This window comes from Thunnus thynnus, chromosome 13, assembly GCF_963924715.1.
Source record: "Thunnus thynnus chromosome 13, fThuThy2.1, whole genome shotgun sequence".
NCBI lineage: Eukaryota > Metazoa > Chordata > Actinopteri > Scombriformes > Scombridae > Thunnus > Thunnus thynnus.
Window position 1 is genome coordinate 9,581,517 of NC_089529.1, and position 13,491 is coordinate 9,595,007.

At 40.4% G+C, this 13,491-nt stretch overlaps 1 protein-coding gene across 13 annotated transcripts in view; it reads left to right on the forward strand.

The window, feature by feature from the left end:
* The window catches only part of LOC137195373 (RNA-binding protein Musashi homolog 2), a 260,294-nt gene that overhangs the window by 177,482 nt on the left and 69,321 nt on the right, over window positions 1-13,491 (forward strand). For all 13 annotated transcript variants that reach the window (XM_067607675.1, XM_067607672.1, XM_067607674.1 and 10 more), the window contains one exon: window positions 9,389-9,471. In XM_067607675.1, the coding sequence (XP_067463776.1) occupies window positions 9,389-9,471 (83 nt within the window). The remainder of the gene's footprint in view (window positions 1-9,388; window positions 9,472-13,491) is intronic.

Here is a 13,491-nt window from a genome sequence, read left to right on the forward strand (position 1 = left end):
TCTAAGGTGATCAAGAGAAATGGAAGGCAACAGAGCTAAATTTCAATTGTCATAGCAAAGGGTCTGAATACTTATGTCAATGTGATAGCCTGTTTCAGTTTTTTCATTTTAATACATTTACAAAAAATTTTTAAATTCTGTATTTGCTTTGTCATTATGGGGTGTTGAGTGTAGATTGATGAGGGAAAAAATGAATTTAAATGATGTTAGCACAAGGCTGCAGCATAACAAAATGTGAAAAAAGTGAAGGGGTCTGAATACTTTCTTAATGCACTATGTAAGTATATTGTTTGGCACTAATTAGGGTCTTTCTTGAGTTCAAGAGTGTTTGAAAGTACACTGGAGAGGTGGAAAGAGCTGCATTCATTTCACAAGTGCACACTCTGTGTTGCTGTTGAGATGCCTATTACCACTGAACACATTGCAACTGGGCATGTATTGACAACCCAGAATTGTGTCGACCAATAAGTGTTGAAGCTCTGGTCAGGGATAATGTCAGGCAAGTATTGCCGAAGGCTTAAATAAATGACTGTGATTAGAGCATAAATAAAATCAATGACATGGTACGAATCAGGGTTACAGTCCCCATATGTAATACACGTGCTATAAATGTGTGTGTTTGTGTTTGTGTGTGTCTGTATGGAGACGGGGTGTCTCTTTAAGTAGGACAGTAGAAATTGATGGCCAACTCTGAAAGCTGACCTACATAGAGGCACAGACAAACTAGTTCCCTCAGCAAGCATGCTGAGCCCAGTTGCTCTGCAGAAAATGCAGAGGAAGCAGACATATTGTATCTTACTATAAACATTTAATTAAAGCATAGATCTGTCCATAAATTTGCAGATCTCTTCTTCTCATCATAGATGAGTAGATGCAAATATTGTCCCTGTATTAAGAGTTGCATTTTGCATTATACAGTGGTATAGTAAAATGTTCTTAATTTGAGGAAAAGCAATTTTTTCTCTTTTGTTTGTTCCATAAGCTCTTTTGCTGTGTTGCAGGTACAATTTTCTATTTTCAGTTTATAGAAATCAAAATTAATTTAGAAAGGTAATTGATTGACCAGAAATCCAGGATAGATGTCCAAACAATTGGTTCTGAACTGATAAGTACAAACTCACCGGGACAACACAAAATGAGAAAGGCCAAGTGTGAAGAAAACAACAATCACATTGAAATCTAATTACATCAATTTACAATCACACTGTTTCTAATTGTTCTGTGATGCTTTATTTCATTGTGTTATTAAAACCTCCTGTGTGACATTTCTCAGTAATCAGTAATGAGATGTCCTTAAAATGTTGTCTCAACTAATAAGTTTCAGCATTTAAAAGCCTTGAAGCCGCTGCTAAACCAACTAAAGCTCCATGTGTAGTAATTGTGGACCAATTTTAAGCCAATTTTTCAACCACCTGGCGCTTTCATACAGCCTCCTAGACATAATCATCACCTTTATGTTTTGGTCAGATTGAGGGTCGACATTGTGCACACTGTGCAGACCAAGTCCAGAGAGATTATCACTGGTGAACTCCCAAGGGGGCTATTGGATTTTCACACCTACAAGTGTTTATTGTATTTGACATGTTTTTTTTTCATCATCATTTTACAAAGAAGGCCTCAGATGGAAAACTACATATTTTTTGATAAATATAAAAACATATACACTTCCTAAAATAATATGTCCTTTTTACAACAACCAGTACTCTGGCTGCAGCACTACATTATAATGTTGAGACACAGCTAGCTAAGGTTGGTGGCCTATTGATTAATATTGAGGATAACAGGACTCTTGTTACCTAGTAAATAAAATGTGCAAGGCAGTTCTTCATTAACATTATTCAATATGGCCTCACCCTGTGCTTTGTATTGCTACCTGAAGAATTATGTCATACATGCAAATGCTTTCTGTAGTCCCGGGTTTCCTCTGTGGGCCATACGATTGTGTTAATGTATATGTATTTATTTTGTTGATGAATTTTTTGCTCCTCCGTTTTTGGGACCAAACCATGATAAGTGAGTCTAGTACTGGTTCTATTTCTAGTTTGGTCATAGGATGTTATCTATCCACCAGATATTATGCTGTTGTCACTTCTACATACCCTCTTGTGCTAATTGACCACAGTGTCCATCATTGTCGGGGATCACTTCAATCTATATAACAAGTCCACATAAATAGCAGGGTCCAGGTTAATAAAAGCGATGAGTAGTGTTTATATTTTATTGATTTCCTAGTCAATAAATGACTCCTAGTCAAGTTCTGCTTGTAGATTCTTAGTGATTTCATGAGTCTGATTCTGAGCATAATGCATAAGAAAAGAAAAAATATATATTGAAAGCAAAAACCAGTTTTTAACACTATGCACATGTGTTGACACATTTTATAAATTTGGAAGCAGTTCCAATTCAGAACATCAAAACCCAACATGTCCCTGAGCACAATAACATACAAGGAGGGGGAATGCATCAGGAAAATAACTAAATGTATTTATGTCATAATCTTATAGCTAAACCAAAAACATCTCAAGTCTTATTTTCTGGATGCTGTCTTCTCTAAAACAGTACTCACTGTACTATACACTTGAGGGATTCATTTTACATCATCCATCTTCACTTTCTTCCATGGACTCACATGCATCAAAGCAGTTACATTTATTTTTTTAGTATTTTTATCAGCTGATGTCTTGACTCGTGATTAGGGAATCTGGCCGTGCTTATGGGACTTAGTCTCTCTCTTTTCTCTCTGTGCCTCTCTACATAAACCAGTAATAAAAAAATGTATATTTGTTTAGTTTGGGATGAAGAGAATGTTCATTCAGTTGGCATAAAAGACACTGCTAAAAGTTTTTAAAACTTAAATATGTACCGGTGGACAGTGTATATACCTCTTGGGTGATAGTATATGAATATGAAATAGATGTTGAATACAGAAGCTTATTGATTAATGATCTGGATAGAAAGATTGTGCCTGCTGAATATAGAAACCAAATATCTTTGGGTTGTGGACAGTTGGTTGGGACAAATAAAGACATTTGAGGACGTCACCTTGGGATCTGGGAAACAATTACCGACAGTTTTCACCATCTTCTGACATTTTATGGACCAAACACCAAATCAATTCAACGAGAAAATAATCGATAATGAAAATATTTGTTAAATGTAGCCCTGGTCGAAAACATTGTAAGGACATTAGCAGATCTGCCAACATGACAGCTCTTATTATTTCTGTCCCACTTGATAGACAGGAGACTTCTTTCTGCTTTTCTATATTAACCAGTAATAAAACTTTGGGATAAAGGGAATGCACATTTGCAGTACAGTTGGTGTATAAGACACTGCTAGAAATTTTGCCTTTGCTAGTTAAAGTATTTTCTCCAATTTACTCTTCCTCAGTTCTCTTTCCTTTGCTATATGTGCTCTGTGCTGTTAGAGAGTTCATGGCGTTAGCTGTATTAAACAGGGGATTAACGCCCGGGGCTCTGGATCTCTAGTAATAGTAGACGGAAATACTGATCAAAGGCCTCAAACTGTGCCGTGGGTGTTCGGACTGCCTCTGTCTGCCTCTCTGCATTACAAGAAGATGGGGCTTCGGAGGCTGGGGCACACAGACAGACAGACACGCAGTGCAGGAGCTTTCCGTATTCTAAGCCCTGATTGGACAGGTGAAGGTTTGATCATGCATAATTATTGAAGGATATCCAAGTTGGGGAAGTAAAGAAGGAACAGTTGTGGCTGCAGCTGCGTTCAGTGTTTCCCCTGTATTCATTCTGGCAGTGAGACTGTGGCGGGGCAGTGAGGCCCTGCCGTACTCTACTCCATCGCTACTGTTGTGGCTGTAAAATGGTTAGAGCATCACATAGCCCCCACAAAATGACTCGTTTCACTATCAAAATTTGATCCATTTGGTCCAATAACATTTGGAAAGTCTAGAAGAGCCGCGCAATTAAATTATTTTATCCCCATTCAAGTTAGCAGAGGGCTAACCGGAAATTAGCCACTCAGGCCAGCAGAAGTCTCTGATGTTCGTGCTCTGCTTGTAGAGCATGTGCAGTATGCAAGAATGTCGCCACAGACACCAGATGTAAAAACTCCTTATACTGTGAAATACAGAGATTTATCTGGTGGTGACAGGCTTAATCAGCCTTGTGGGAACTTGTTTGGCAATGGCTTGAATGTAACGGATGTTCATTTATATGTAAAAGTCCAGCACTTATAGCTTTAGGGTGGTCTGACCTTTAAGTTCCCCACCCCCCTGCCGCCCTGAAGCAGTCAACCTAGGGGAAACACTGGGGTTGCACCTATAACCTGCAGTACCTGCAGCTGTGTGTGTGTGTGTGTCTGTGCATGCATGTCAGGGGGCTCTGTTCCCTTCATGCTGTGTCCCAGAGGACACGTCTGACACTTCCTCCAGGTTGCCCCACTTCCTTACTCTGTGTTAGTCTGTAGTCAAAGCTGCTCACCAGCAGGCTCATCTCATTAGATGCAGCTTTAATCAGTATCAGTATACCGCCCCTGTAGTCAAAAATTACACATACATTATTACAGATTCTAGATGTCAAAGAAACTACAGCAACTCAAATATTGCTGAATATTTATTTAATGTCCAAAATTAACATTGTACTTTTCTTTGTGTATGCTGGGATATGTGAGCCATTTTGTACGAAAATATCTTAGTTTGTGACTATCTACTGAGTCGTTGGGGGTGTGAATATGCATGTGTGTGTCCTCTTATGTAATATGACCCCAATAATGAGGTTCAACCAATGTTAAACCGAACAGAAAAATTACAGGTGTGAAACCTCCCCCAGACCACAGTCTGGACCAAATAGCTGTCCGACAAAAAGGTGGTGTCAGTCCAGGTCAAACTGAACCATGGTTCAGTTCATTTCTAGTGTGAAAACATTTTTTGGATAGTTCGGGCATTCATACCAATTACAGGAAGATCCGGCGGGCTATCATCAGAACCAGAAAAGGGAAGAGTGAGCCACAGTAGCACATGGGGAGAGGAGGAGACCAAGTTTTTAATTGAAATATAGTCCTACAACGTTATAAAAAGCCAATTGGACAAAACTCATAAAAATGCCAACACTGAGAGGATGAGAGAGAGAGGATATGAGAGGATGGGAGAGCAATGCCACCCAAAGATAAAGTAATGCCATAATAATATTATTATAGTGGCAACTAAATGAATCTGTTCATTCATTTTTATCTATCAGTTCAAATGGCAGTAGAAGGCTACACACCGACATCAGACACATACCCATCACAAACCAATCAATGTCAAGTATAGGGAGATGCAGCCCACATAGGTGATGACAACAGGACATAGGTATGTCATGTAAAGTTCTTTAGTGTACTCGCATAATTGCAAGAAGAAACCCAAACTAACTGGATCAAATGTGTTCAATGTAACAAAAACATGAACCTTGGTTCAGAGTTTCTGGTGTGAAACTAAGACGCTCTAACTTCCTTTTTTTTTTTAAATTTTCCATTTCCATTCCATGCTCATTACCCATACCTATAAAGGTATGGGTAATGAGCTCCAGGTCTATGCCTTCTATATCAGTGCTAATACATACAGTATGTGCTGTTCATTCCCTCTCATGTATTTATTGCAGTATATTTAGCTGCAGCCATTAGGGAGTTGGGGGATGCCTGCTATACCCATAGCAGTCATACATTTATTTCACAGTTATCTCTGCCCAGTGTGTGTTCATGCTCTCACAAGCTGTAGATATTCAATCTACAACAATAACTTAAAGTACTGCTGATAATAATTCTCCTCCTACCTCTACTATCTAGTATATTTTGACAAAAAAACATCTGAAAGAAAAGATTAGGAATAAACATGTAACCCAAAGATAGTGTAGTTTTTTAAAAGTATATTTACCGGAAGTGGATATTTTTGAACCTATCTGCAATGAGTAAGGTATGCCCGTAAGGAACTCATGTCAAGCATCAAAAGGAAAACTTCAGAGAAGTATTTAAACACTTATCATTGCTGGTTAACACATTAGAGAATCCTGTTAAGTTTAAAACCGCTCCTAATTTTAGAGCTGCAACGCCAGTTTTCATGTCATAGTCAACTTTGCTGCATCAATTCACAAATTCTCTCATTATCTGCTGCTGGCAGAATCAGCTGTTTTCCAGGTTTGCAGGGGCCAGAATGAGTAGTGAGGGGTTGACGGAGTGGAGGGGGGGGGGGGGGCAACAGAAGCAGAGAAACCTGGAATGAGTGTGAAATAAAGACCGAGTATGATGAAGCTGGTAAAAGGCCGCGAAAGTGGGCTCCCTGCTGATTCTGTGGAACGATGAGATGAGGCCAAGCCCATTTCTGGCTAATAAGTGTGAGCAAGTGCAGCCAAGAGGCCTCAGCCAGTAGCCATACAACACCTATTATCAGCCTTCCTATCAGACATCCATGTGTTTCCATTTACAGGGTATTGTTTAAGCTGTGGGAAGGTTCTTCATTGTGAGCGTCTTGACACCTCTCTCCTTGTGTCTGTCAGTACTGACAGTCTTTAATAGTCTCATGGAGGTCAGCCTCCTGCCATGTGTGGATAGTTGGAAGAGAAGGGCCGGGATACATGAGGACAATCTCACTCTGCTGACACCCCACAGATGGAGGATGGAAGAGAGGAATGCTTCTGTTGGTGCTATTTTGTGGCCTGTAATTGTCTGTAAGGTCTGTAAAATAGGATAGTAGAGCAAAGGACTGCACTGCAATAGCAGGTCCAGAGGTTCAGACAGTCCACAGGGGACTGACCAAGGAGGCGTGTGCTGAGCCAAGGAGAGAGAAAAATACGGATGTTTGTTGTGTGGGTTTTTTGTGTATGTGTACAGGACACATTCCAACTGTAGTTTACACTACAGCAAAATGTCTTTTTGTTCATTTAAACAGATCCAGTCATGGGTGGAAGAGCCCTGCTGGTGGTATCTGTGGTGATGTGGCTTGGCCCTGACCCCAGTGGATATAATGGTGCAGTGGAAAATGTCCTGTCAGTTGATGGAGGAGCTGCCTGTAGCTGCAGGAAGGAGTGTGGCGACAGGGGCCACGTGTGTTAACCTCCTTCCTTGTCACTTTTTCAGTCTCTCTCCCCCACCCACCCCTTCTCCTCTCATCTCCACTTTTTTCTCTTTCCCTCCCCGCCCTCGTCCACCCCCCCACCCCCCCCCACCCCCCCAGCCTGCACTCCCTCTACCCCAAACTCCTCTGTGACAAATTACTCCTGGCGGTTGATTTGTTGGTTGTCAAAAGTGCTCCTTGCGCTGGCATGGAGGTGGGGTGTTCCTGCCCATCGTCATCACCGGTCCCTTGTCCACCCCCACTCCACCCAACCCCCCCTACCCCCGCTTCACACATGTGCGACGTGCTCTCACCACAACACACCGTTGAGATATCTCAGTGGAAATTGATATTCTGTCTCATAAGATCTCATTAGATTAGATGTTGTCTGAGTTTAATCAGCTCACACATTAGGTTTCCAGCCCTTCTTTTGACAGGACTGTTTTGATATGTTCTAGCATGTGTCAGTAGCAGAAGACGGACTTGAGGAGAATCTTTTGTTCGTGGAGGAGGAGCTGGAGGAGGAGCAGGAAAGAAAAATGCGAGTGAGAGATAAAGATGACTTTATGACAGAACTATAAATACCAGCGTGTGTGATAGGTTGGCTAGTAAGCAGTATGAACTGAAATCTGTATTTTTCTCTGCATTAATAGAATAGGCTGCTTAGGAGACTAAAGTATAATAATATACTGTTGTTGTCATTCCTGCATGACAGAAAATGAATCGCCAACTATTTTGATAATTGTTTTGAGTCATTTTTTAGGAAAAAAAACCTAAATTTTCTGGTTCCACCTTCTTAAATTTGAATATTTTCTAGTTTCTTTTGTCTTCTACAGTATGACAATAAACTGAAGATCTTTGGGTTGCGGACTGTTGGTCAGGACAAAACATTTTTGATTACATCCTGGGCTTCGGAAAACAGTGTTTGACATTTTTCACCATTTTCTGACATTTTAAAGACCAAACGACTAATCGATTAATTAAGATCATAATCAACAGATTGATCAATAATTAAAATAATCCTTAGTTACAGCCCTAATTATATATTTGGTAAGACATGTGTAATTTTATAATGTGATATCAGTATGTCCGCAGTACTGCCTACTATATGTACAACCAGAGACATTAAAGGGATAACTACCTCTGTATAACAAAATCTCTGACTAATCTCTTTTGCTTGGTAGTATGTATCATCATATCCTCCAACCCTTCTCTACATGATGGTGTATGAATGAATAAGTGCACATGTACAGGATACAAGGCTCTCAAAGCATTCCCTCAAGTCTTTGACCTTGAGATTTGTCCTATGAAGTGGATTATGACTGTGAGCTGAGGACCGCACACACGGATTCGTCTCATATTAACAGGACAATATTCACTTCTCTCAACCAGCTCAATCAACAAGTAGCGTTTGAGCCTTTGTCTCCTAAAGCTTATATTAAGGTGTCAGCACCTTTTTTCACATTCAGTTCACTGTACTTACCGTATCATCTAAAATCCCATGATAAGAAATTGATGGTGTTGTCGGTGGAGTGTGTGTCAGTCAGATGTTGTTTGCAGTTACGGCTGTTAAAGCTCAATCTGAGCTGGTTTCATTTCATTGTGTGTCGCTGTTTGCTGTTTTGAAAAGAAACTCATCTCCTTTCAGTCCCACTTGCTGCTTTATTCACTAACTGTTTTTCTTTTGTGCGGTTTCCTCTTTTGCAAAAGTAATAGAATATCAGTTTTCCTTTCAACCTCAGCTATACAGAAGCTAGATTGCTTTGTGCATCACCATCAGAACACAGAGGAAAGCATTGCAATCCACTTGTGTTCAAAAGTCTGAAACCATCTTGTCTCTCTGTCTTTGTGTTGAAAGAGGGGTTAAGCTTTTATCCTATAAATATGGCATGAAAATCCCACTGTCAACCACACATTCATTCTAAGGCCTGCATTAACATAAAAACGAGGGCTTGTTATACAGTGAGATTTCAATAAAAAGAACACAAAATGCATTTAATGAAATTCAGATGCTGGGCCCTAGCTCCCTGAATCTCATTAAATGAGCTTTGTGCTGTTTTTCCATCTTCTCTTTGTAGAGAAGGTCCTCGAGTGCCCTTAATAATGTGGCAGATTTCATCATATTCCTGATTTAAAGAGGACAATGTCTGTCTTGTTCACTTGTTCTTTTCCATGCCCAAGCCAATCTCTAAAGATGTACTCGCATAGTTTCTGGATCTGGCTCGTGATAATAATCCATCTTGTGGTGTATTTTCTTGTAGTTACTGAAGTTTTGTTAAGGCTCTCCACTAACTCCTCCCCTCTTCTCTGTTTGTCTCTGCACAGGATTTGGTTTCATAACTTTTGAGAGTGAAGACATCGTAGAGAAAGTCTGTGAAATTCATTTTCATGAAATCAATAACAAAATGGTAAGTCCACTCATTTTTTTTTTTTTTTTTTTCAATTCCAGTTGGGCGTTGTGAAGGATTAATATTTGATTTCTTCTTTCCCCAAGTATTAATAGCTGAGGTAGTGTGTGTGTGTGCTCATGTTCATATGCACAGACTAACACACACACACACACACACACACACACACACACACACACACACACATACACACACTCTGTGGGTCTGTGGGTCTCAGGGATGGGAAAGCAGTGGTGTGTACTGCCCACAAACCGTGAAATTGTGTGGCTGAGTTCTGCCTGTCAGGCTGAGGGACGGGAGAGTGGAGCCTGTCCCTCTCTTTCTGAATCCCCCCACCACACACACACACACACACACACACACACACACACACACACACACATGCGCGCACACACACACACACAAACACACACATACACAGGTGGAGATGTCCAGGGATGCAACAGGGAAGCTACTGGCAGAGGCGGAGTTCATTAGACAGGGATTAACACCTTCCACAGACTCCCAGTGATGCTTGTTTTATTTACACCAGTAATACTGTCATCTCTGGGTACTCTGCAGAGTTCAGTGGCAGTTTTTGAAGTCATCATATGTTAGCTTATGTTAATTGACAGAAACCCGACCCCAGTGTAGGCAGAGTGACATTAGGTCCTCTTTCACCCAGTTCTACCCTGCAGGCCTCCTGAGAGATCTTGCATCATTTGAGCGGTTCTGTGGATTGTGATTGACTGGAGGGAATACTTGTCTTTCTGCCGTTCAGTGGGGCTCCTTCGCTCAGTGTGTCTTCACTCCCCCCCTCCAGCTTTTTTTCCTGAAACTGACTGACTGACTGGCTGTCTGACTGACAGGACCAGTGTAGTAGAACCGTGTTCACCAGGGACCAGCCCAGGTCACATATGACCCCAGTATACGTACATCCCTCCCGTGTTTCTGCACTGCATCACAGTCGATGCTCAGGACTGCAACCAAAATCCAGACTGTGACAGAAATAACTGTACGCGTACAGAAGATATTCTGTCACAATCAAATGTCCCAGATCCTTTGACATGTAGGCATAACACACTGTTAACACACAAATATCACACATCAGCGCACGAAGCATGAATGCACACACCAGATCATCTATTTATGCACACAAAGAAAAACAATTGCTGTCAATGCTGTCAATTCTTGATTTCAAAAACTATTAACAACCTATTTCTACTCAATTTGTGCTGTTACAAAAATAATTTATGAGACATTTGTTTACCAACAAATCTGATATCGAATCTCTGGAGTACATTTATCTATTGAGGTTATTTTCCATATCCAACCTTTACCATGTCAAGAGAAAAATGAGCCTCATTTAATCCCAACTCACAACCTATTTGTAAGAAGTACTAATTAGATAATAATTGGATCGTAAACAGTATTGCTAATTAGGAATGCAAATTTACTTAATAGATAGTTGGCTGTGTTAATGTTTAATAATGTAGTAATCATTAATGATTTATAAAATACAGCCTTTTTCTTGATTTGCACCACAACACTAAGTAAATAAGGTGTTTGAATCAAGAATTTAGAAAAACAAAGTAAGTAAATTATCTCAATTCTAAATTAAACTCAAAATCAATGCAGCATGCTGCTCATGCATGCCCTTACGACATTTGTCAGTATTCAACAAATGCCTAAACAAAACCCAAAACATCAAACGTTGCTGATAATTCATCGGAGGATATAAAATAGTTGAGAATAACTATGACGGGCACATCTACAGTATAGTAGCACAAAACAAAGCCTAATCCATTCTGATTGTATCAACTAAAAATACTGTATACTATAGCAACTACCTGTTATTAAATAACGCTAGAAACACAAAATAGGCCGTGTCCCGACAACATCCTGTACTTCGGTTTTTATTTGAGAAGATGAGTATCAGTGAGACACAGTATCTACATGTTCAGCGTTGAGTTTTATGCACAGTCTGCTTGTATAGTAGGTAAAAACATCTGCTCAGGTGGAACTAGTGTCACAAATAACACTACCACCATGCCAACTTTGATAGCTCTAGGAATCTTTGGTATTTTCATTCCACCTGCAAATACCCTTTGTATGCGGAGAAGGAGATGTCACGCTAAAAGTTTTTGAATTCTTTTTCAGCATTATTGGAAGCGTGTGTAAAGTAGTGTTGATGTTAATAAGCTGTTCCCTTTGTGAAAAGCATATGAGCTTCCCCTGGGGATACATGTCTCCAAACCTGCAAATTTATCAGCAGCAAAGTTGCTTATGTCTAGCCCACTGTTTGCATAGAGATACAGTAGAATTAATTCCACATTGAAGTTTTTTTCTTTTTTTAAAGAAGCACTTTTGTTTAGGATTACTGGGTGAAGACATTATTTAAGGTAAATATGACCACTTGTCTTCCATTCCCTTTACATGTACAGGTTGCATTATACCTCCCATTCAGTGCAGTTGCTATTAGAGAGAGAAAATCCATAGAAAGTGGGGGAGAAAGAGATAGAGAAGAAATTCTTGGACCTTTTACATCATCTACTCTTGTATCTTGCCAGCAACATCAAAGCTGTCTCTCATGCATCATCTAACAGTGTATAGATCTGACTTCCTGATGTGTCATAGTCATGACAGTTACTATTATTATCATCAATATTTAGTACTGAAGGGTTATGTAAAGTGTACAATAAGAAGTGACCCCTATTGGCGAGAAAGTTCAAGTCTCTTGCACTTCTTACCACACGTGCACTGTTGTGTATTACAATGTGTTATACTCCACAAGATGCGGCCAAAAAATGCATCAGGCTCTACATGACTGCAAAACATTGTTACTAGCCTGTGTGTAGTTACTCTTAAAAGAAGATGACACACGTGTGACCCATCTGGGCATCTCAGAAACCTTTACAAATAAAGATCAGGATTATTAGGGGGGTACAGTGTGAAAAGACAGAGCAAGGGCCAGTTTTCTGAGGCTTTTGTCACCTTTGTATGGGTCCCTGTTGGCAACACCTACAATAAATTTGCTAGCATGCAGGAAATAAGCTTGTCCCTCAGATCTTCTACAAAGTGCTGACATGTGGGAATGTCGGCAAAGAGAAAAGGATGTGGAGTGTGTTAAGAGCATTTTTCAAAGACACTTCAGGTTTTTACCTTAGTTGCACAGAGGAGAGTACTGGTTATCCGGTGTCTGAAGCACCAGCACACAAAATAAAAAATGCCTCCTGTCTTCATTCTTATGAAGTACTATACAGAAATAGACCTCATCCATCCTCCCTGCGAGTGTTATCTAAGATGGCTCTTGAATAATTGATGCAGACAGAAATTCCACCCCACTTGGGAGGGCTGTGGATGTACCGGGCACCCCACCTTCCCCTTGCCCGTCCTCTCAAGGGCTCTGGCAGTGTAGTGGGTCAATGCCCACTCAGATGTGAGTGACTGGACCTTTAGTGACTTGGTCAATCACCCTGTGTTCATGTGCCACCGAGGCCTCACTCTCAGGAGCACTTCTTCTCTGTCACTGTGAGTTCGGCCTCATATATAATTAAAAACAGGGTGCTGCTTAGCAAGAAGCTCTCAACCTGCCCCACCAGCTGCACTACCCTGCTTTAGTAAATGTAGGATGTGGTAGAAGTATGGATTATCATCTGCAGGGCTCCACATGGAGAAATATACTTTAGCCACAGCACCCTTGTATTAAAACCAGTAAATTTTTCAGTGTAAAAATCAATGAGTAGAAGATGGCTTGACAGTTTTCAAATATTATAAATATACAGTTTATCACACCCTCCAGTCTCCACATATATGAATGTCTATATCAGACGGTCGTAATACAGCTAAGGAAAGGGTGTGAATTTCGTTTCCTAAGACAGGAATCCCTCCATCACTCCCCCACCCTGCCGTTATGCATGCGCAGCTAATTCATAATAATACCTATCAAGTATTGGCTCTGATGAGCGAGCGGTGTGCCATTAAAATGGACTCACATTGGTTTTAGTCAAGTGCTTCAAGGTAATGTTCTTTAATGTGTCA